This window comes from Oncorhynchus clarkii, chromosome 11 (genome assembly GCF_045791955.1).
Source record: "Oncorhynchus clarkii lewisi isolate Uvic-CL-2024 chromosome 11, UVic_Ocla_1.0, whole genome shotgun sequence".
In the NCBI taxonomy this organism is placed as follows: Eukaryota; Metazoa; Chordata; class Actinopteri; order Salmoniformes; family Salmonidae; genus Oncorhynchus; species Oncorhynchus clarkii.
In genome coordinates, this window is record NC_092157.1 from 21,397,392 (window position 1) to 21,422,759 (window position 25,368).

Here is a 25,368-nt window from a genome sequence, read left to right on the forward strand (position 1 = left end):
ACTGACTTATATCACCGGTGTCCTGACTGCACAAAGTACGTGAGGATAGATGGGGGTTTCCCTGAAACTGCTTTTTCCTGCAGGCTTGAGACAATAATAATTATGCTTAATTCTGTCAAAAACATGTATATTTTTCTGCCTATCTAAGCATACCTCTTGAGCTGTCTGTTTCCTCCTGTCTGGTGGTGCTTTTTTTTATAAACTAAATTTGCTTCTCTGCTTCTCTGCTAAACTTTGGGTAAAAGATTGAAAGGAATGTGAAAGCAGAAATCAGGAGGATAGAGTTGTGGTCGGATTTACCAAATGGAGGGCGAGGGAGAGCTTTGTACGCGTCTCTGTGTGTGGAGTACAGGTGATCTAGAATTTTTTGCCCTCTGGTTATACATTTAACATGATAGAAATGAGGTAGAACTGATTTAGGTTTCCCATATTCGCTGGAGCTTTTTCAAAGCCTACGGTCAGATACTCCTCCAGTGAGTGGAATTGGCTCCAATGAGCATAATTTGCTCAATATTAGCAATTGAGAAATAAAATTTACACAAAACAAATGAGATACTGTAACTTTCTACTGTAGGTTTGTAATTCAAAATTATTTTTGTCCTATTGTTGCTAGTAATATTCATAAATACATTTAAATTAAACAGAGAAGTGGCAATTGGCTCTTTCTCTCTCTCTCTCTCTCTCTCTCTCTCTCTCTCTCTCTCTCTCTCTCTCGCTCTCTCTCTTTCGCTCTCTCTCTCTTTCCCTCTCTCTCTCACACACACACACACAATCACTCTCCACGATTGACATGGCTTTGTCATTTCCATCCAATCTCCTTGACTTCCTAGTGACAGATGTCGCCAATTTCAATTAACCCCCGTCCGTCCGTCTGCTCCCCGTCCCCCCGTCCCCTCACCTCACAGACAGTCCCTAGGGGCTAAAGTGTGTGTTTCTGTGTGTGTCTGTGTCTGTGTGTTTCAGTTACATTTCAGTTACAATTTTATTTGCTAACTTTGCAGCTTCTCTTGCCAGTGGCAACTCACTCCATGACACTTGCAATTTTACAGTCCTGACTAGGGGAAGCCATTACTATAATTGGTGGTGGGGTTTAGGGGTTTAGGGCATGACAGAGTCCGGACAGGGACTAGAACCCATGACCTATAGACCTGAAGGAGCTCTGTTCTCTATACATTATCCATTATCCTCAGCTATCAAAGAGGGAGTCCTCGCTCACTCTTTTTAAATAGTGTGTGTGTTTGAGTGTGTGTGTGTGCGTGTTCGTGTGCACGCATTAGTGTGTGTGTGTGTGTACAGAGAGAAAAGGATGTGACAGATGCGGTTTCACACAGAGAAGGCTTTGTCACTTTGGACGAGCAGAGAAGTGATGGCAAAGTGGCGACTCCATTTTGCCACGTCCTATAAGGGAAACATGGAGCAAAGTCATGCCACACACACATCATGCCACATAGTGCCCCAGGGTGAGCCATTACACACCGACCTATTACCCTGGTGTACCACACTGACAGGACAGGGAAGGGCAAAGTTACCCAGCATGGCCTGATGAACCTGTTGTTGATTTCAACTCACAGAGTTATTATAATTCCAAACGAATACACTGTTTAATTGCTGTATAACTGATGCCTGTTAATACAGTACACTATCTTTAATCGACTGGTTTAGCAGTTTTCCCACAGTTTTCCGAACAGCTGCACTGTAGAGTTCCCTGTCTGTGATGCTTATTAATCCACAGTATGGATTGAAGGGTAAATCAATGCTCTACAGTAGCTGCAGGCTGCATGCTCACATCCATTGACTCATGGATGAATATTCATGTCATGCAGTTTGGTTGACACAGACAGCAGGGATGGGACATCATTTAGGGCTGAGAGGGATGACTTTTCTCATGGCAACCAGCCATCCAGTCCTCCACCTCTCTGGGGTGCTTCTGTGAGGATGGGGGAGGAAGGTGAGATGGAGATGGAGGGAGAGTGTGTGTAAGAGAGAGGTATAGGTGAGAGAGAGAGAGAGAGAGAGAGAGAGAGAGAGAGGTGTATAAGATAGAGGTAACGGAGAGAGATGGAGGGAGAGATATGTGTAAGGGAGGGGGAGAGAGAAAATTAGAAACAAGGTGAGAGTGAAAGAAAACGGTAGGAATCGTGTGAGAGAAGAAATGCAGAGATAGGAAGAGAGAGTGGGCGAGACAGGGATATGGACAGTAGAGAAGCGAGAGGTAAGGAAGAGGAGGGAGTGATAGAAAGAGAGAGGGAGGAAGAGCAGAGTGAATGAAGTCAGGGTAGTCAGGGGGTACTTCTGCTCTGCTTGTCCCAGTGTTCATCTGCAGCTGAGACTCATGGGAGAGGGAGTTAGTGTGGGACTGCCTCTAGGGCCAAACACACAGAGCTCGCTCTATCACTGTCTGTCTGCATCACACACACACACACACACACACACACACACACACACACACACACACACACACACACACACACACACACACACACACACACACACACACACACACACACACACACACACACCCTGAGCTGCTCAGTAGAGTAAACCTAAACTGTGATAATCTCTTCTGAATATTTGCACTGCTATTTTCTCTCTCTCTCTCTCTCTCTCTCAGTGAAACATCAGGGCTAGCTATGCGCTCATCGCTGAAGAGGGAGGGAGTATTTTTCATTAAAGTAGTTCGATGTGGAGCCTCGTGCCCTCGTGCTGCGCTGCCCTGAGGGTACCCTCTCTCTCTCTCTCTCTCTCTCTCTCTCTCTCTCTCTACCTCTCTCTCGCTCTCTCTTGATCTCTCTTGCTCTCTCGCTGTATTTATTTCTCTCTCATTCTCTCCCTCTCTCCCGGTTAGCGGGCTAAGTTGGTCATTGTAGCAATGTGACCCAGGCTCTCCCCCGATCATGCAGACCCAGACGTACATGTGCAACACTACTGCCAGCCACACACACTCCTCTCCAGCGGCCAGGAAGTAGTGAGTGTTCTCTATGCTGAAAAATCTGATTCGGTAATAATGCTAGCCCACATACAAGAGATCAGGATGATTATCTATGCAGGGAAAACTTACAGCTCACACACCAACACACTTTCTCTCTTGTCTGGCCTCTCTCTCACTTACACACACACACACACACACACAATTATATTTTCAAGTGTTCTTGTGCACGTAGATACAGAGTGTGAGGAGAGTGTCATTCAAGGTAAACAGGGCTCCCACACAGAGAGAGTTAAACAGTATGATTGACAGGTGAAGAGACAATCGGAAACCTTTGAAAGGATATATTTGTTCAAGGTTGGATATCCTTTGTTCTAATCTCAGGGGGATTCTATGGCTAATACAGGAAAAGCCATCACTGTCGCTGAGCAGACAAGGATTGGCTAGGTACAGCAGAGACTAGGGGAAGAGAAGGCCTGTCTGGGTGTCTTATCATTCAGTATCAAACAACATCTTGGCAGAGGCCTAGTTCTGTCCCATATAACTATCTCCATTTACTGTTCCATTATCACAGAAGTTGTACCAGAAATACTATCATTCTCTTCAATGTACCTCAATGGTTGCCACTTACTCAAAAAGCACTGTAAGTCTGAAAACAAGAAGGTACTCTGATATTATCATTGATATTCTAGGTTTAGTTTTTCCCTATCGGCCCCCAGATGCCAGTTTGACTAACATCTTGTGGGGTCTTTCATATACTGCCTTCCCCCTCCATCCTTTTATAAACGAGACGCAAAGAGCAATCTGGCCCAGCCTTTTACAGGCTCACATAAATAAAGGCCACTCGATACCTGGAGTAGTGCCAGTCTGCCATGGACTGTCTGAGTCTACAGCAGGCAGGCAGGCAGGCAGATAGTAGTGCAGTCAGTCACTGTGGGTTACACTGACCCCCAGAGGACAAAACTGGTACTGCATAATCATAAAAGACGTCATAGGGCAGGGATCATCAACTAGATTCAGCCCTGGGCCGATTTGTTCGTGAACAGATGGTCTGGGTGGTGGAACATAATTACAAATAATTTGTAGACTGCAAATTGACCGCAAGAAGCCAAAACATGTATAATTTTTGACTAAAACATCATCATTTCAATACTTTTTTGTATACGATCACGTGTTTCTCAATTATGCGTGGGAACTTGGAGCGGATTTCCTTTTGTTTTTACAGTCTTTTATGTCCAACAATGGAAATGCACATTTTTGGCTCAGAAAACTTGGAAGCTAAAGAAAACCACCTGGCCCGGGGGCCACCAGTTGGGGAACCCTGTCATAGGGGAACCCTGTTATAGGGGATAGCTGCTCCTATATGCACTGTCATTGACATTATCATTGACATTCATTTAATTCACTTGTTGTTTGATGGCAAAAGTAAAAACACTGATTAAAGCATCTGGATGTAAATGACGATAATAAAATGGTAGTTTATGACGTTAGATTAAAACGCTATAGATAAACTATGATTGGTGTTTATGTTCTCTGTTAGATTAAAACGCTATAGATAAACTATGATTGGTGTTTATGTTCTCTGTTAGATTAAAACGCTATAGATAAACTATGATTGGTGTGTATGTTCTCTGTTAGATTAAAACGCTATAGATAAACTATGATTGGTGTGTATGTTCTCTGTTAGATTAAAACGCTATAGATAAACTATGATTGGTGTGTATGTTCTCTGTTAGATTAAAACGCTATAGATAAACTATGATTGGTGTTTATGTTCTCTGTTAGATTAAAACTCTATAGATAAACTATGATTGGTGTGTATGTTCTCTGTTAGATTAAAACGCTATAGATAAACTATGATTGGTGTGTATGTTCTCTGTTAGATTAAAACGCTATAGATAAACTATGATTGGTGTTTATGTTCTCTGTTAGATTAAAACTCTATAGATAAACTATGATTGGTGTGTATGTTCTCTGTTAGATTAAAACGCTATAGATAAACTATGATTGGTGTGTATGTTCTCTGACCGTATAGGGTACTGTGTGAGTTTCGGTGGTTGTCCTTTAGGTTCAGAGAGGAAAAGGTAGATTGTGTAGAATCATTTTACGCAAAGTTTTCTTCATCCTTACAGACTGCTGAAGTGGAAAAGACAGTAGAATATAGTCCTAAAATGCTACTCAGCTCTAGGCGTTGAACATGTATATTTTTAATAGCCGAGTGATGTGCCGAATCCGTTTCTCCTGATCGCCTGAGGGGGTCTGAACGCTCTGTGTTCTCTCATTATGCCCGGCTCCCTGTCTCCAGGGTGATTTGTCACCACGGAGACTCTCGGCGTGGCAACAGCTGTTTGTAGAGCAGGGATGTGTTGATGAGGTTCACCAGACAGACAGGAGAATATTTATAGCTGCATCTGCATGGCAGTTACCTACAGTCAGGAAGAGAGGGCAATGAGTGTTTGTGTGTGTGTGCATGTGTGTGTGTCTGTGTCTGTTTGTGTAACAGCAAGTATACCTTCATAACTTCATAATGGCCCATCCATATATTAAGTCTCTGTGTAAACGTATGAACTTACCCTAACCTCATACTCATTCTCACTATGAAAGATGTAAAGATCAGCTATCGAGATAATGTGTGTTTATAGTTTATTCCCATGGCCATCTCTTTTAGTAATCTCTCTTTGTAAAAGCAATGTTTCTAATCAGTGCACAAACTGGAGCAGAGTTCCATCAGAGGCTTAGGTACAGAGACAGGGACTGTGACCGGGGAAGAATTGGCGTAAGGGTTTGGGTGAGGTTGGGGTGAGGGTGAGGGTAGGGTGAGACCCAAAGGCCGCTGGTCACTGACATGCTGCCATGGGATTTTCTCCTTTCTCTGTCATGCCAGGCATTGGGTGCATGTCCCTACTGGGCTGTGAGTAACGATGATTCAGATCACCACAATTGGGTTGGAACTCCGCTGCAACTCAACTGTAAATAGGACACCCTTTCATCAGACCTCTTGATTGTGTGGTAACCATTTTTTGTCTTGTGGCCTGTATCATTGTATTTGTAGTAAAGTAGGGTATGTTGTTATTTAACATCTCCCTCTCTCTCTCTCTCCTCTCTCTCCCCCTCAGCGGTGATAGTACCAGACGGAGGTGGAGAGAAGGCCGGTCTGGGTGATGATCTAGGCAGTGATGAAGACCTGTATGAAGAGTTCCGCAGCTCCGGACATCGCTGTGGACACCCAGGGGGAGGTGGAGAACAACTGGCCATAAATGAGGTAGACTTTTGTTTTGTCTGCCTGCCTGTCTGAGTGTCTTTCTCTCTCTCTCTCTCTCTCTCTCTCTCTCTCTCTCTCTCTCTCTCTCTCTCTCTCTCTCTCTCTCTCCCTCTCTCTCTCTCTCACTCTCTCTCTCTCTCCCTCTCTCTCTCTCTCCCTCTCTCTCCCTCTCTCTCTCTCTCTCTCTCTCCCTCTCTCTCTCTCTCTCTCCCTCTCTCTCTCTCCCTCTCTCTCCCTCTCTCTCTCTACTCGCTGTCTGACTTGCTGCATTGCACACAAATAAACACGCATACGTGTGCGCACACACACACGCAACACAGGTATTCCATAATGTGTTAGAAACATTCATTCAATAGTCAACATGGATGGAGGTAGAAAGGTATGACGAGCAATGGGACCAAGTCTTAGCACGGTGATGAAAATGGCCTCTGTGGCAGGAGAGAGAGGAGAGAGGGGCTGTAAACACAGGAGAGAGCAGGGAATGCTGGGTTAGGGTCTTGTTGCTGTGGTTACCCATACAGGGCTGTGATGTATGACACCATAGAAATACGATCTCTAGAACAGCTCAGGATAAGGTCCGATTTCCAACTCACAGATTAAGTCTAGGACTGGACTAAAAAGTATGGTCAATGGAGAACCTCCATGGAAATAGCTTTATAGTCCAGGATTAAAAGGAATCTGTGTCCGGGAGTATAATGTCCAGTGAAATGTGCACGTTAATGAATCATTTCTCATCATGTTGGAAGGTCTACTCCACACATTACAAGCTGAACATTTTAGTGACCCCCTCTTTGACAGTGGCAAGAAATTTTTTATGTTTTACAGTTAATTGCGTGCAATTATACACATTTGCCATGGGGTGTAGAGAAAATGTTTCAGATTGAAAGCAAGTTTCCTGCATTTCTACTCATTTTGCCATGGGGCGGATAGTAAAATGAGCTGTTTTGACACATGCGTTGAATACAACTAGTTCAGAATTTACGATGAAATGCTTGCATACGAGCTCTTCCCAACAAAGCAGAGTTTAAAAAATGAAATAATAACACAAGAGGAATAAAGTAAAATACATAAGAATGACGCTATATATAGGGAGTAGCAGTACCAGATCAACATGCAGAGGTACAAGCTATTTGAGGTAGATAGTGTGTGTACATAAAGGGTAAAGTGACTAGGCATCAGGATAGATAATAATTAGAGTCAAATAAAGAACAGAGTAGCAGCAGCAAATGATGAGTGTAAAAGTGTGTGTGTAATGTGTACAGTGCCTTCAGAAAGTATTCACACACCTTGACTTTTTCCAAATGTTCTGTTACAGCCTGCATTTAAATGTTGTGTTACAGCCTGCATTTAAATGTTGTGTTACAGCCTGCATTTAAATATTGTGTTACAGCCTGCATTTAAATGTTGTGTTACAGCCTGCATTTAAATGTTGTGTTACAGCCTGCATTTAAATGTTGTGTTACAGCCTGCATTTAAATGTTGTGTTACAGCCTGCATTTAAATGTTGTGTTACAGCCTGCATTTAAATGGGCTACATTTAGATTTTTTTGTTCACTGGCCTACACACAATACCCCATAATGTCAAAGTGGAAATCTGTTTTTAGACATTTTTACAAATTAATTATAAATGAAAAGCTGAAATGTATTGAGTCAATAAGTATTCCACCCCTTTGTTATGACACGCCTAAATAAGTTCAGGAGTAAACATTTCCTTAACAAGTCAAATAATAAGATGCATGGACTCACTCTGTGTGCAATAATGGTGTTTACCATGATTGTTAAATGAATACCTCATCTCTGTACACCACACATACAGTTATCTGGTCTAGTAGTGAATTTCAAACACAGATTCAACAACAAATACCAGAGAGGTTTTCCAATGCCTTGAAAAGAAGGCCACCTATTGGTAGATGGGTATAAATCCCTATGAGCATTGTGCAGTTATTAATTACACTTTGGATGGTGTATCAATACACCCAGTCACTACAAAGATACAGACGTTCTTCCTACCTCAGTTGCCGTAGAGGACGGAAACCACTCAGGGATTTCACCATGACGCCAATGGTGACTTTAAAACAGTTATACAGAGTTTAATGACTGTGAGAAAAGTGAGGATGGATCAACAACATTGTAATTACTCCACGATACCAACCTAATTGATACAGTGAAAAGAAGGACGCCTGTATAGAATGCATCCTGTTTTCCACAAGGCACTATACTGCAAAAAATGTGGCAAAGCAATTGACTTTATGTCCTTTATAAAAAAGTGTTATGTTTGGGGAAAATACAATACAACACGTTACTGAGTACCCCTCTCCATATTTTCAAGCATAGTGGTGGCTGCATCATGTAATGGGTATGCTTGTAATCATTAAGAACTGGGGAGTTTTTCAGGATAAAAAAAGAAATGGAATGGAACTAAGCACAGGCAAAATCCTAGAGGAAAATCTGGTTCTGTCTGCTTTCTACCAGACACTGGGAGATGAATTCACCTTTCAGCAGGACAATAATCTAAAACACAAGGCCAAATCTACACTGAATTTTCTTACCAAGAAGACAGTGAATGGTCCTGAGTAGCTGAGATGTTGCACGATCCTGGTGTGGTGAAAGCCTTTTGAGACTTACCCAGAAAGACTCACAGCTGTAATCAGGGTTGTGAATACTTTTGTAAATGAGATATTTCAGAATTTCATTTTCAATACCTTTGCAAAGATTTCTAAAAACATGTTTTCACTTTGTTATTATGGGGTATTGTGTCTATTTAATCAATTTTGAAGTCAGGCTGTAACACAACAAAATGTGGAATAAGTCAAGGGGTATGAATACTTTCTTAAGGCCCTGTATGTATTACAGGTCTTCACGGGTCCAAAAGGTTGGACCCGTTCCAAAATGGACCTGTGGATCTGTTGGGGGCAGTATCCTTATTAGAGTGGGTCTAGGGTGTCTGGGATGATGGTGTTGATGTGTATCATGACCAGCCTTTGAAAGCACTTTATATTTACAGATGTGAATGCTGGTCATTTGGTCAGTTTGAAACATGTTGAGATTGCAGACTGGGACAAGGATAGATTGAAAATGTCTGTGAAGACACCTGCCAGCAGGTCCGCGCATGCTTTAGGAAACGTTCCCTGGTATTCCGCCTGGTCTGATCGCTTTGTGATTGTTAACCTGTTTAAACGTTTTGCTCATATCGGCTTCAGAGGGCGAGATCACACATTCATCCGGGAAAAACAGGGGCTTTCACGCAAGGCACATTGTTACCAGCGAACATAAAAGGTATTTAGCTTGTTTGGGAGTTCTTCATCGCTGGGCAGCTCACAGCTGGGTTTCCCTTTGTAATCCGTTATCGTCTGCAAGCCCTGCCACATATGACGAGTGTTGGAGCCGGTGTAATAGGATTCCACCTTCCTCCTATAGACTAACAAAATCAATGGGGGCCCCCCAGTGGGTAATTCGACCATGATAACAAGTTTAGATAGCTGCCCGCTAGTGCTGAGCGATTAACCTGAATGTCGGTTATTTTTTGTTTTTTAAACAATTAATTGACCGACATAGGTTCAATTATTTGAATTTAATTTACATTTTAAAAACTTCTGTGAGCTTAATGCGCACATTGCAGTTTCTCTAGAGAGAAATCAGATCCAGCCTGAACTGTGCGGTTTAGTAAGGAGTTGCAGTTTCCAACATGGCCAATATTCTACGTAGTTTAGCGCATAAAACGTGGTCATTAACTACAATGACCATAATCCATTGCGCATCTACTTGTCCGGGCTGTGTCTGCTACGGAAGAGACAGAAGATTGCGCTATCTTGAGGGGATATAGTGAGCAGTTGTTGCTTCACGAGGTATCTCTACCTGAAAATTCATGATCAAAGTGATTGATAGTTGGTATTCAGCAGTCCTAAAGTATGCCTTATTTGCTGAGAAGATTTTATCAGACAGCATAGGCAACAGCTCTATAGAGATGATGACCTGGAATTAAATAATAAAATCATCAAATAACACAAATATAATATACACAACAACCTGAAATATTTGAGTATTATGAGGGTAATGTGATGGTTAATAAGTGATCAGCAGTAATGGACAGTCACTACCATCACGGGACTTGTATTGTTTTATTCTGTTGTTACAGCATTCAACCCACATATTGCATTTCATGTTAGAAAAATGACCAAAACCAAAATAAAAAAAACATGAGAATTTTTTCATAATCGAATCAAAACCGAACCGACCTCAAAAAGCACTAATCACTCAAACTAATTTAGCAATCAATTTTTTTTTATATCTGACATGGGCTTATTGACTGACTATCAGTGACTGGCATAACAAGAGAAAAACTGATGATGCACAGCCATATTTCAAAATTGCATCTTGTGCATTCCACTATTCTAACTCGCAACAGTAAATTGAGACCCAGACTGAGTTCCTAAAATAAATACAAATAAAAGGCCTTCCATGTAGTAGACTGTGTAAATTAGAGTCGGAGTGAGGTGGCCTTGCTCATCATATTCTGTTTAGTTGAGTGGATACGGGCGGCTGCAGTAAATACTGTAGGTCTGTTTGGCTACACCTGGGTATCCAGGTCAGAGAGAGAGAAGAGAAAGAGAGAGCGAGAGAATAGAGAGAAAGGGACCGGGGGAGGAGGGAGAGAGTTGGAGAATCCAATAATTTCATCAGGTCAGTGATTGTATGTTAATTAATTGGCTAAAATAGCAGTATGATAATCCTGTATAATAATCTGATGCATTAATCCCGTTCTCTCCTGTTTTAATCAGACATATTAAGTCTGTGAGTGACGGGCCAGCCATCAGCTGATGAGGCTAATAAATTCTAGGCAGATCACACTCACACGCGCACACACACACACGCAGCCCACATACCCCCTCCCTTCCCTCACACACAGTCTATTATTCTGCATCCTCCTGCTCCCTCCTTCCCCTCCTCCCTCTCCCCATCCCCCACCCTCCCTGGGGTTGCTAAGGCCCTCCTCATCCACTCTGGTATCCAGGATACGGAGACACACTCAGCCGCCTGATTGGCTGCTCGCGGTAGGAAGGTAAAAAAAAAAGAAAGAAAGAAAAAAAACTGCGATCCAGGGAGTTGGATGGATGGTTGTGCTAGTGTAGCTTCAGGCAGACCCCAGCACCATTTTAGCTTCAGAGTACACTTAAAAGGGAGCGCAAGAGAGGGAGGGAGAGAGAAAGAGAGAGGGAGATAAAGGGAAAAGAGCTGCCATGTTAGAGGAGCACAAATAGCTGTGTGGACGTAACCCAGATACGGGACGAGGAACGACAGAAGAGGACGGAGGACAAGAAAAACTAAAGGAGGTGGAGAGGAAATGAGGATTGTATTAAGAAAGATGCAGCATTATCTCTACCTCACATCCTGACAAGACGAAGAAATAGCGAAGACGGCGAGAGGAAGAGAGAAGAGGGAGAGAGAGAGGGGGAGAGAGAGGACGTGGAAAACAGGGAGGGAGAGAGAAGAGGGGAGTGCTCAGACACAGGCAGCAAGGCGTCGCAGTGAAGCAGAACGAGGGGAGCCTGGCGGAGAGAAGAGGAAGAGAGAGGCGGAGGACAGGCCGGCTGGCTAGTGAAGGAGGAGAAGAAGAGGAGGAAAGAGACGGACAGGGGGGGAGGGGTGAGGGCCCTGCCGGGGCCTACGTGATGGCTCGCGGTGGTGGCGCTCACCGCGCCCGGCAGCGTTTGGGCTACCTCAACACATTGCTGCGCTGCAACCTCCACCCAGAGACTCAGAAGGTGGTGGTTTTCATGATCATGATGCTGCTCGTCATCATCAACGTAGTGCTCATGTTCCTCCTGGCCTTCTAGTAGAGAGACACACACGCCGACGTCACACACACACACACACACGCCGCGTATCGTCGATCAAGGAAGACAGAGAGGAGGAAGGAGGAGGAGAGAGGGAGGATTCCCTGGTGGAGAGTTGGGGGTACAGCTGTGGATGGGAGTCCAGGATAAAAGGACGAGACCACAGGTAAAACCGAGCAAAGGATGAGCTAAACTGGGTAGAGTATAGGACCACTATGCTGCTGCTTAGCCCAGAGAGTGTGTTGGACGGGTTAGCTAGCTTGCACCATGGGGGTTGTTGACAAACCGTGGACGGTAGCAAATATTCTGTCTTGTACATTTTGAACATTTTTGGTCTGTAGTTCAGTGTTTTTCTATGCCTGTGTTGTGAATGTGTGAGAAGAAGAACCGCTTGTGTTTATTATTTGTGTATGTTTGTGTTATTTATGTGTCTGAACATAATCCATTTCTCTGTTGTTGTATTCTTAACAATATGGTGTTGTACGTTGAAAATATGTGAGTTATTGCTTGAATGATAAATGGTCCTGTGTGAATCTACAGAATGCGTTTTGTATAGGCCACTGTTTAGCACCAGTTATGTGCTAAACATGAGATCTCTATGGGATATATGTAGGTTACAATGTTTAGCACGTACAGATGAAGTCAGAAGTTTACATCCACTTAGGTTGGAGTCATTAAAACTTGTTTTTCAACCACGCCACAAATTTATTGTTAACAAACTATAGTTTTGGCAAGTCAGTTAGGATATCTACTTTGTGCATGACACAAGTCATTTTTCCAATAATTGTTTACAGACAGATTATTTCACTTATAATTCACTGTATCACAATTCCAGTGGGTCAGAAGTTTACATATGCTAAGTTGACTGTGCCTTTAAACAGTTTGGTAAATTCCAGAAAATTATGTCATGGCTTTAGAAGTTTCTTATAGGCTAATTGACATAATTTGAGTCATTTGGAGGTGTACCTGTGGATGTATTTCAAGGCCTACCTTCAAACTCAGTGCCTCTTTGCTTGACATCATGGGAAAATCAAAATAAATCAGCCAAGACCTCAGAAATAAAATTGTAGACCTCCACAAGTCTGGTTCATCCTTGGGAGCAATTTCCAAATGCCTGAAGGTACCATGTTCATCTGTACAAACAAATGTAGACAAGTATAAACACCATGGGACCACGCAGCCGTCATACCGCTCAGGAAGGAGACGCATTCTGTCTCCTAGAGATGAACGTAATTTGGTGCGAAAAGTGAAAATAAGTCTCAGAACACCAGCAAAGGACCTTGTGAAGATGTTGGAGGAAACAGATACAAAATCTATATCCACAGTAAAACAAGTCCTATATCGACATAAGCTGAAAGGCCGCTCAGCAAGGAAGAGGCCACTGCTCCAAAACCAGACTATGGTTTGCAACTGCAAACCATAGTCTGAAATGTACTCTGGTCTGATGAAATAAAAATAGAACTGTTTGGCCATAATGACCATTGTTATGTTTGGAGGAAAAAGAGGGAGGCTTGCAAGCCGAAGAACAGCATCCCAACCGTGAAGCATGGGGGTGGCAGCATCATGTTGTGCTTTGCTGCAGGAGGGACTGGTTTACTTCCCAAAATAGATGGCATCATGAGGGAGGAAAATTATGTGGATATATTGAAGCAACATCTCAAGACATCAGTTTAAAGCTTGTTCACAAATGGGTCTTCCAAATTGACAATGACCCCAAGCAAACTTCCAAAGTTGTGGCAAAATGGCTTAAGGACAACAAAGTCAAGGTATTGGAGTGGCCATCACAAAGCCCTGACCTCAATCCTATAGAAAATTTGTGGGCAGAACAGAAAAAGCGTGTGCGAGAAAGGAGGCCTACAAACCTGACTCAGTTACACCAGCTCTGTCAGGAAAAATGGGCCAAAATTCACCCAACTTATTGTGGGAAGCTTGTGGAAGGGTACCCAAAAGGTTTGACCCAAGTTAAACAATTTAAAGGCAATGCTACCAAATACTAATTGAGTGTATGTAAACTTCTGACCCACTGGGAATGTGATGAAAGAAATAAAAGCTGACCTAAGACAGGGAATTTTTACTTGGAATAAATGTCAGGAATTGTGAAAAACTGAGTTTAAATGTATTTGGCTAAGGTGTATGTTAACTTCCGACTTCCACTGTATATAACCGTCATACAGTGGAAGGAAGCATGTGGATGATCCATGTGGTTGGGTCAGATGTGTGTGTTTACCGCTCGGCTGCTCTCGCTAGGGTTCAGCTGCACAGAGCGAGGGAGATCAGCTGTGTGTATGTGTGTGTGTGTGTGTGTGTGTGTGTGTGTGTGTGTGTGTGTGTGTGTGTTTCTTAGGGAAGGGGATCATGTGTGCCCTGGTTAGCTGTGTGTGTGTGTGTGTGTGTGTGTGTGTGTGTGTGTGTGTGTGTGTGTGTGTGTGTGTGTGTGTGTGTGTGTGTGTGTGTGTGTGTGTGTGTGTGTGTGTGTGGAGCATTAGGGGCTTGGAGCGTTGCCATGAGGGGTGACAAAGCAGCTCAGGACACAGAGAGGCTGGTTTGAAACGGAGGCAGGGGTGTGATGAGAGGGGCAGGTGAGGGGCAGTAACAAGGCCTAGAGCTACTGACCAGGAGACTCAGGGAGAAGTGCACTGTTTACATCCACCGCCTGGCAGAGATACACTCACACTACAGTGTGTTTTTATGTTTGGATTCTCCCTCTATGTTCCCCCTCTATACAAACTCATATTGATGTCCCAGTACAGCTAATACTACAATATTTATGTCTTCAACCTGGTTTCTACTCTCTGTGAAGGGAGATATTCTGGTGTTTTGTTGTATAATGATGGCAGGATCAGTAGAGGAGAGAAGAGGCGAGATGGTGGGTGTGTCGCCTAGCAACAGGCCCAAAGACCTCCTCGCCATGACGATGGATCGATGGCAGGACAGACATTGAAATAGACACTTAGTAGATCACCCTAACCAACAGAATAGACGTAGAAATAGAAACACATAGATTACCCTAGCCCCCATAGAACCAACATGGAAATAGACACAGAGATTGTGTTCTAGTATCATTTAGCCTCTGCTTGACCTTCTGAAGGCCTTGCATAAGTATAGGAGCCTGCACTTGAGGAGTTACATTATAGTTAGTTAGTTAGTTGTGGCTTTTTGAGCAATAATACAATTATGACAAGCATCCTTTCCAGAGTGTTGTACTTGCTCATGCTATAGAAACAGGAGATAGGCTCCTGCCATATGGGCCATTCTGGCTTTGATAAGGCTTACTGCTACTATGGAAGAATGACACAAATGCCCCTCTGACGCCAGCATGATGTTGACGCAGTAATGTGTGTGTGTATGTGGCAGTGTGAAATACGAGCACTGCAGTACATTTATAAGTAACGCAGGCTTTTTAGCTCTCTCTCATTCTCCCTCTCGATCTCTCTCTCTCTTTCGCTCTTTCTCACTCTCTCTTTTTCTCTCTCTCCCTCTCGATTTCTCTCTCTCTTTCTCCCTCTCGATTTCTCTCTCTCTTTCTCTCTCCCGTTCTCTCTCTCTCTCTCTCTCTCTCTCTCTCTCTCTCTCTCTCTCTCTCTCTCTCTCTCTCGCTCCCTCTCTATCTCTCTATCTCTCTTATCTCCACATTGATCTCTGTCAAGCCCCTCTCAGACTCAGTGGCTTGGCTCAACAGAGCAATCAATGCTTTAGGACCTGTCTCACTTAGCTTATCTAGGGCTGTAGCAGCAATATTATCATGTTGTGTCTGTTACTAAAATGTAGCTTACTGAGTAGAAATATTGTTGTTACAAAGTCATCATCTCTATGTTGAAATAACATTGTGTACATCTTGTGTTGTAAATGTAAAGTCATCCCTTGTGTGATGAATGGTATTCTATAGGTTGTTTGTGTCATGTCTTAAAGTCACACGTTCCAGTTGAGTGATACCGGACAGACCCACTACCTTGTAAATCATGCATGTCTCTACTCTCTCTATCAGCCACTTTGTCTTCCAGTGATGTTATTGATGTTATTTATAGACCAGCTTCACCTTGTTTTACAAAGTCATCCATTCTGAATGAAGAACGGACAGTTTTTCCGGACCATCTGACCAGGGAAACCTCCAGGGCCCCTAGGTAGACCATAACTAGAGTTTTCCCTGGTCAAGAATACAAATGTGGGCCTTCATAAAGTATTTCAAGCTTGTTCACCATGTATTACAAACGTTGTACATTTTTTGTTATGTCACTGTGAAGTCCTCCCATACTGACCTGTGTTGACCCCTGTCTGTCCTCTCTCCTTTTCCCCTCCCCAGCTGATAAGTGATGGCAGCTGTGTGTACGCCGAGGCCCTGTGGGACCATGTCACCATGGACGACCAGGAGCTTGGCTTCAAGGCTGGGGACGTCATCGAGGTAGTGGATGCCACCAACAAGGAGTGGTGGTGGGGACGCATCCTGGACAGTGAGGGCTGGTTCCCAGCTAGCTTTGTTCGGGTAAGAAACTAACTCTCCATATCTCCCATCTCTCTTCTTCTCTCTTTCTCTCACTCTTTCTCTCTCCATCTCTCTGGGAAACTGAAGACAACATCAATTAAATACTCTTTACCTTGCTTATCTTTGATATCTATTATTGCTGCTACAGTACAGGGTTAGATGGGCAGCTAGAGCTGTTGTCGGCATTTTGGGGCAACTGTGAAGCATTAGCTCATTTAAAAAGATAAAGATTGTTTTCTTTTTCTTTATGTTGACTTTCTTATGGTCCTTACTTGCTACATGAATGTTTGTACATTTTCTCAGTTGATCCACATAGGTAGCCTAACTGAAAAATAAGACAGTATAAGAAATGTTTGTAGCATCTAAACTGATCTGTTAGTGAGGGTATTCTATAACAATGACCCTTTCTTCTTGGTCCCTGTAGTTGCGTGTGAACCAGGATGAGCCCATGGAGGAGTACCTAGCCCAGCTGGAGGAGGCTGGGGCTGGGGAAGTGAACCGGCCAGGGGTGGGTCTGATCCTGGGACCAGGCTTGCCGTGTAAGGACCAGATGAGGACTAACGTTATCAATGAGATCATGAGCACAGAGAGAGACTACATCAAACACCTCAAAGACATCTGTGAGGTCAGTAAAGTTCCATTCAGACAACATCACTGTCTGCCTGTAGACCCTTTCCTTTGACACAGGCCATTATAGGACTTAGAAACTATTTGCATCAAAAACTCCCGGAAGAATCTGCCTTTTGTCTTCAAGTGTCTCTAAATAATCACACCAGCCTTTGTGCCATCATAACTTGTTAGGAGCACAGTTATTCAGACCAGCACACAGTACATTGCATTTCTGAACAATACAACTTCGTCCAATAAGACAAAATATACTCTTCAGTTTTAACTTGGTTATTTCTGGGAATTCTTAACATGTAAAATCAGGTATAAGTCTGTTCTACATGTGGTACCATGAGTCTACTGTTCCTCTCTCAGGGTTACATCAAGCAGTGCCGTAAGAGGATAGACATGTTCACAGAGGAGCAACTGCGGTGTATATTCGGCAACATCGAAGACATCTACCGCTTCCAGAAGAAGTTACTGAAAGGTCTGGAGAAGAGGTTCAACAAGGAGCAGCCGCACCTCAGCGAGATCGGATCCTGCTTCCTCGAACACGTGAGTATTGTACAGCACACGACCCACTGGGATTCTACACCTGACTTCTGTCAGCTGTGACCAACCGCCTAAATTCTGTCTTATGTAGCAAAATTTTAAATTGTTTTTACATTGGAGACTCAGAGCTAGAAAATGATATATCATACGATGCAGTCGAGGAACAACGGGAAAGTAATTCTGCTTTTAAAGTGAGTAAACTTGTAACCCCACTTTTGAGTAAATGGCCTTTCAATGTTTTGGTTCACCTACTGGAGAGCTCTTCTTTGCCTACACCTATTCAGCATCATTCACACCTTTTGAGCCTTAGTTCCACATATCTCTTTATGGATTCACATGTGAGACCATGTGGTAAACACATGCTATATCAATGTTTATTTGTCACATACACGGGATACAGAAGGTGTAAACGGTACAGTGATAGTACTTGCATAGTAGCAATATCAAAAACAGAAAGTGTCCAGATAACAATATTTGATAAATATCTGATCGTTATTAGATGACGCTTACCTGGCACACTTCTCTAAATTGATGGATCATGTGAAGGAAATGCTATAACCACCCCCCAGCCACATCTAGCTGAGTGGATGGGTCACTATTGTCTAGACATGTACACATGTTCATGAAAAACAATCGATGGCCGTAATCACCCCCAGACACATCTGCTAATTTGATGGGTCATGTAATAATCCAGCCTAAGTGGAATCTTTTGTTTAGACATGTAGCTAGCTAGGTAGATAGCTAGCTAAACAATGAACTGTCATAACCCCAACTCATGCTACTACCAGTACAAACATTGTACTAGACTAGGTTCAATGTTAACTAGCTAACATTAGGCTATAACTAGCAATGCAAATGGATTTCTGATTCAAATAATATTACTACACAGATCATACACAAGCCAGCAAGCTAACGTTTGCTAGCTAACTAGTAGTATTCTTTAACTTGCAAAAATAATGACTTTCTGACTAAATTTGAAACTTATATCTGGAAAATGTAGCTAGACTCTTACCTGTATACAGTATATGGATGAATGATTCATGGCAGACTGGAACCTTTTAACTATGTTTTGTTTGTAGCTACATCTTGTTTGGCCAGCTTTGTGTGAAGTCACTGGTTTACACTGACCATGGCATGTGCAGAAATTAGCCCATCACTTTTTTTTTTTATCTGCTTAATAGATAACTACTGTATTATTATACACACTTTATGTTGGGGATTCAAGTCAAGCAACCTCTCTGGAGCCCAAACATTCATGTAACATTCCAGCAACCATCAATTTCGCCATTTTAAACCACCATTTTTAAACTGCCATGTTAACGTTTCCTGTCTCCTCCTCACCCTCCTCAGCAAACAGACTTCCAGATCTACTCGGAGTACTGTAACAACCACCCCAACGCCTGTGTGCAGTTGTCCAGACTGATGAAGACCAACAAGTACGTGTTCTTCTTCGAGGCCTGTCGTCTGCTGCAGAAGATGATTGACATCTCGCTGGATGGCTTCCTGCTCACGCCCGTTCAGAAGATCTGCAAGTACCCTCTGCAGCTGGCCGAGCTACTGAAATACACCAACCCTCAGCATAGGTAATTACCCTCTGCAACTAGCCGAGCTACTGAAATACACCAACCCTCAGCATAGGTAAACACACACACACTTGTACTGTGCACACATGCAAGGAGCTGCACATATTCCTTCTTATCTCCCAATTTCGCTCTCTGAAATTGCTGAAATTTCTTTCAGAAATCGCATGACACTGATAGGTTATTAGTTGTGTTTCGTTTTTAAGTCGAAAGTTATTACAAGTCTATCAATAGACTAAAACAATCATGTAAGACCGAGAGGGCCTGATGTGTTTGTCTGTTCTGGGCAACCCAGGGACTATAAGGACGTGGAGGCTGCCTTGAACGCCATGAAGAACGTGGCCAGGCTGATCAACGAGAGGAAGCGGCGCCTGGAGAACATCGACAAGATCGCCCAATGGCAGAGCTCCATAGAGGACTGGGAGGTGAGTAACGGTGCATCGAGGGTAATGGAACAGAATCCATGACTAGGGCCAGGACGTTTTCCTGACCAAGTGACTTGTTCTGGAAACATGTTGCCAGGACACAACTTTTTTTGGCTGAACAAACTCTGTCTGTAGGCTCTAACAGATGCTTGGTGTGTGTTTGAACATCCTCAGGGAGAAGACATCCTCAGTATGAGTTCAGATCTGATCTTCTCTGGAGAGCTGACGAAGATCTCCCAGCCTCAGGCTAGGAGCCAGCAGCGCATGTTCTTCCTCTTCGACCACCAGATGGTCTACTGCAAAAAGGCGAGCAGCACTGTTAAAATGATTGTTATAATGTGGACATGAAGCTTGTGAGGGTTACGGTTGAGGCTACGGTTGTGATTGAACTGTAATGTGGACATTAAGCTAGGGTCACGGTTAGTTTCCAGGTAGAACGCGTTTGGGTTCCGCGTAGATTTTTACATGGAACCTCCAAAAGTTATACCTGGAACCAAAAAGGGATCTTCAAAGGTTCTCCTATGGGAACAGCCAAATAACCATTTTAGGTTCTAGATAGAGTGTAGGGATGTTTTATGAAGTGGGTTAGTAGCAGTTCTCTCCCCCCTATAGGACCATGCTGTACTATAAGGATTAGAGTTAGTAACAGTAATATATAACAGCATTATCACGTATCCCTATGGTTTTTTCAGGACCTCCTGCGCAGGGACATGCTGTACTATAAGGGTCGTATGGACATGGACCTGATGGAGGTGGTGGATGTGGAGGACGGGAAGGAGAAGGACTTCAACGTGTCGGTGAAGAACGCTCTGAAGCTGCGCTCGCTGGCGGGGGACGAGGTCCACCTGCTGTGTGCCAAGAAGCCTGAGCAGAAACAACGCTGGCTCCGAGCCTTCCAGGACGAGAGGACGCAGGTGCAGCACGACCTCGAAACAGGTGAAACAGTTATCCGTCTCTCTGTCTGACGTGCCACAGTTTGAAAAAGGACCCATTCTTACTTAGCTTGCTAAGCTAAAGCAACTCAGACATACAGAATGAGTAGAAAACACTAATAGAATACTAGGAGACTGCAATTAACTGCTTACCTGTAGTATTACTTGTCAGCTGTACAAAGCCACTGGGTGTGTATCCTTTCCTATTAGTAAAACATGAGCTGTGTCCTCCTGTCTCACTCTGCCCCAGACTACTGCTGTATTAATAGTTTGTGATAAACGTTTCTGACAGTGGCTCCGGTCAGAGAATCAGGGAAGAGAAGTGTATGTGTAATATGTAACAGCTAATGGATCAGAATGTCGTTAATCCCTCAGATAAAAGGAGCTATAAATCCATTGAGCTGCCGCCTTCGCTTCTCAGCCATAGTCTCTGGGTTTTATCTGGGCTGTAACAGAGCATGCGGATATTACCAAAACTTTTCATCCAACAATCTGGCCTTCTATTATTCTGTTCCCTCGTAATAGCTGGGTATTGATAGGTGGCACTGGCAGAATGAATCTGTGATATCCACATTGACCTGTGGCCTATGTGGTTTCCTCCTCCAGGATTCTCCATCACTGAGGTCCAGAAGAAACAGGCCATGCTGAACGCCTGCAAAAGCCATCCAGCTGGGAAGCCCAAAGGTATGTCTGGGTAATGGGTGCATGGCAGGAAAACTCAATTTCCATGGCTGTTTGGATGGGTAAGCAGATTACGTGTTGTGCGTGTTTAGTATTTTTTTAAAGAGGATTACATTTGCCAATATTTATACAAATGTTGTTTATCATATGTGCTTAATATTCATATACACCACTTTAGATTAAAATGCAGTCGTAATCCCCCCCCCCCCCCCCATCCTCCCTATGGATATGTATAACCCCTAGTCTCTCTATGGATATGTATAACCCCTAGTCTCTCTATGGATATGTATAACCCCTAGTCTCTCTATGGATATGTATAACCCCTAGTCTCTCTATAGATATGTATAACCCCTAGTCTCTCTATAGATATGTATAACCCCTAGTCTCTCTATGGATATGTATAACCCCTAGTCTCTCTATAGATATGTATAACCCCTAGTCTCTCTATAGATATGTATAACCCCTAGTCTCTCTATGGATATGTATAACCCCTAGTCTCTCTATGGATATGTATAACCCCTAGTCTCTCTATAGATATGTGTAACCCCTAGTCTCTCTATGGATATGTATAACCCCTAGTCTCTCTATATATATGTATAACCCCTAGTCTCTCTATGGATATGTATAACCCCTAGTCTCCATATGGATATGTATAACCCCCATCCTCCCTATGGATATGTATAACCCCTAGTCTCTCTATGGATATGTATAACCCCTAGTCTCTCTATAGATATGTATAACCCCTAGTCTCTCTATGGATATGTATAACCCCTAGTCTCCATATGGATATGTATAACCCCTAGTCTCTCTATGGATATGTATAACCCCCATCCTCCCTATGGATATGTATAACCCCTAGTCTCTCTATGGATATGTATAACCCCTAGTCTCTCTATAGATATGTATAACCCCTAGTCTCTCTATGGATATGTATAACCCCTAGTCTCTCTATAGATATGTATAACCCCTAGTCTCTCTATAGATATGTGTAACCCCTAGTCTCTCTATAGATATGTATAACCCCTAGTCTCTCTATTGATATGTATAACCCCTAGTCTCTCTATGGATATGTATAACCCCTAGTCTCTCTATAGATATGTATAACCCCTAGTCTCTCTATAGATATGTATAACCCCTAGTCTCTCTATGGATATGTATAACCCCTAGTCTCTCTATAGATATGTATAACCCCTAGTCTCTCTATGGATATGTATAACCCCTAGTCTCTCTATAGATATGTATAACCCCTAGTCTCTCTATAGATATGTATAACCCCTAGTCTCCATATGGATATGTATAACCCCCATCCTCCCTATGGATATGTCTAACCCCTAGTCTCTCTATGGATATGTATAACCCTCATCCTCCCTATGGATATGTATAACCCCTAGTCTCTCTATGGATATGTATAACCCCCATCCTCCCTATGGATATGTATAACCCCTAGTCTCTCTATAGATATGTATAACCCCTAGTTTATCTATAGATATGTATAACCCCTAGTCTCTCGTCACAGCCTTAACATTATCATGTAAAACATTTAGTAGCAGATTTGATTCTGGATGCCATGATTACTAACCCCGCTCTGTTCTCCTCTCCCCCAGCGGTGACCCGGCCCTACTATGACTTCCTGCTGCGTCAGAAGCACCCGTCTCTGCCCAGCACCGTACCCCAGCAGCAGGTCTTCATGCTGGCTGAGCCCAAACGCAAGGCGACCACCTTCTGGCAAAACATCGGCAGACTGACGCCTTTCAAGAAGTGAAACGTCGGAGAGGAGGATTAGAGGAGAAAGGCTAACGCCTGAACTGACTTTTTTATCCCCAATCCTTTTTTTTCCTTCTCTCGTTTGTTCTTTGTTATACATAATGTTATCCTAATTCATATACTGATTATTGTGAAAGATCAACATGATGATGATGATGATATTTTTTTCTTTGAGAAAGCACTTTATAGGTTGGTTACAATCAGACTTGGGAATGGTTCTCCCGGACATCGTGTATACGTTGGGAGAATGTTACTAGGACTATTTTACCTGCTACTGCTACTACAACTTCAACCAAGCACCGATTGGTACTAATATTACTACTGCTGTGTGATCATGTGACTGCCAATGAGGCTCCTCTTTTTGGAAAGACGTTGACTGACGCAACTAAATGATTTTTTTCCCCCAGTGTTTTTGTTTTGTTTCGACAAATGCCAACTGTTCACAGTGCCAGATCAATTTTGCTTTTGTATTTAAGTTTGTGCTGTGTCTGCTATTGAAAAAAAGGTGAAAAAGGGGGATAAAGTTTATTGTACTTCTCTTTGTGCAAAGATGTTTTCCTGGTTTATTTTGAGCATTTCATAACAGTCGATACTTAAGAGTTTGGGTGTGGTGGGGTCTTAATGTTTGTGTAAACAAACAGTCTGAGAAAAACACATGGTACCCAGATTCGATTCTCATTGCTTCACAAATCTCCCGTTTGACTTGCAGCAGCCCACAAACGCACACAGACACCTGACCTTTGTCATTAGCCTTACACTGTGCATATGAGTAATTAACCCCTTTATGGAAGTGCCATCTGAAGTGTGTCCTGGATGCTTTGAAATAGTGTGAAGAGTATGTTTTACCTTTTATCAACCCCTGCAATTACATTCATTTAGCAACATTTTCAAATTCAAGCTGTATTCTCCTACTGTGGCAAAATGAGGCTAGATTTAAAAAATATATTTAACCTTCATTTAACTAGGCACAGTTAAGAAAAAAATATATTTACAATGATGGCCTACACCGGCCAAACCCGGATGACGCTTGGCCTATTGTGCGCTGCCCCATGGGACTCCCAATCACGGCCGGTTGTGATACAGCCTCTAGCGTTGAGATGCAGTGTCTTAGACCGCGGCGCCAGTCGGGAGCTTGATTGAAATGGTACAACTGCACTTTCGTCCCCCTGGTAAGTGCAATGCCACAATACCACATGATTTCATATAATCAGGACATTTAACAGACTTTAAATATTGATTTTTAATGTTAGATTTTTCTAGCCTGGTCCCACATCTGTTGTGCTTTTGGCAACATTGCTGTCATGACAATTCCACAAGGTGTTGGCAAGAGCACAGAAACAGACTGGTATCCAGGCTACGTCTTTTCCATACAAGTTTAACAGGGTGGATCACCTTCTGGAAGTTCTACCCATTTCCTCCATGTCCCCAGAGGCTTCATCAGGACGTTTTCTGTTTGTCTGCGACACCTTTCAGAAGTCTTCATTTGTAGATGAATATTCATGAGTTTCTGGCAAGACAAAGTTGTCTGTTGTGACAAAAATGTATTTTTGTGTTCCTGCTGATGAAGAGACTACAGGGAGCTTGAAGTCCCAGGAAGTAGGTTAGCTGGACAAGATGACAGCGAAACAACACCTACTACTGATGCTTTTCATCTCGCTTCACTGTCCAAAAGAACTACAAATTCACATTTGAGAAGGGTAACCTATTTTTTAGACGATCTGAGGCACTGAATTGTTAGTGCACTGCAGACATTGTGGGTTTCTGTCTACTAAAATCGTAAAGATGCTAAAGACTGGAGTCATGAACCATGCCTTGTATGCCACCTTCTTAACATGATGGCTTAGGCTTTTTTTATGATTCTGATTTGTCATTTCCATTTCCAAAAAGACAAACTGATCATCTGCGGCTCAATACATATAACACACATTTATAATCAATCAATTGACCATGGCTACTGTATATTGACTGTGATCAGGTTCAAGAGGCCTACAATATGATGGGGTTGACGCAAAGAAGCCTCAATCCAGCTTTCAGTTGGAGATGTTTTCCTCTTCAAAAGAAAGTAGCTCGGTGATGGATTGCTCTCCCCTGGGATCCACTGTGATGTCTGGAGAACCGGGAGACACAGAGGGATGTGTGCGTGTGTGTGTGTATGATTTCTAAAACAAAGTGTGTGTCTTGTCGCCTCGAGGTAGAGATATGGAACATGGCTTCTCAGAATTCAGTATGCAGCCCTATAACTCACCTGTCACGAGGGTTATGCAGCACTATAACTCACCTGTCACGAGGGTTATGGATCCCTATAACTCACATGTGACCAGGGTTT

General features: G+C 43.0%; 1 protein-coding gene across 8 annotated transcripts in view; it reads left to right on the plus strand.

Annotated features, from left to right (window-relative positions):
* The window catches only part of LOC139420352 (rho guanine nucleotide exchange factor 4-like), a 150,956-nt gene extending 127,365 nt beyond the window's left edge, over positions 1-23,591 (plus strand). For 7 of the 8 annotated variants that reach the window (XM_071170352.1, XM_071170355.1, XM_071170356.1 and 4 more), the window contains 10 exons: positions 6,043-6,188; positions 16,323-16,502; positions 16,927-17,127; positions 17,484-17,663; positions 19,011-19,243; positions 19,536-19,665; positions 19,840-19,971; positions 20,358-20,601; positions 21,204-21,281; positions 22,883-23,591. In XM_071170352.1, coding sequence (XP_071026453.1) covers positions 6,043-6,188; positions 16,323-16,502; positions 16,927-17,127; positions 17,484-17,663; positions 19,011-19,243; positions 19,536-19,665; positions 19,840-19,971; positions 20,358-20,601; positions 21,204-21,281; positions 22,883-23,040 — 1,682 coding nt within the window. In that variant the 3' untranslated portion in view covers positions 23,041-23,591. Of the gene's footprint in view, positions 1-6,042; positions 6,189-11,431; positions 12,189-16,322; positions 16,503-16,926; positions 17,128-17,483; positions 17,664-19,010; positions 19,244-19,535; positions 19,666-19,839; positions 19,972-20,357; positions 20,602-21,203; positions 21,282-22,882 lie in introns of those variants that run through there. The other variant, XM_071170359.1, reaches the window with a different exon arrangement.
* The last annotated feature ends 1,777 nt before the right edge of the window (positions 23,592-25,368 follow it).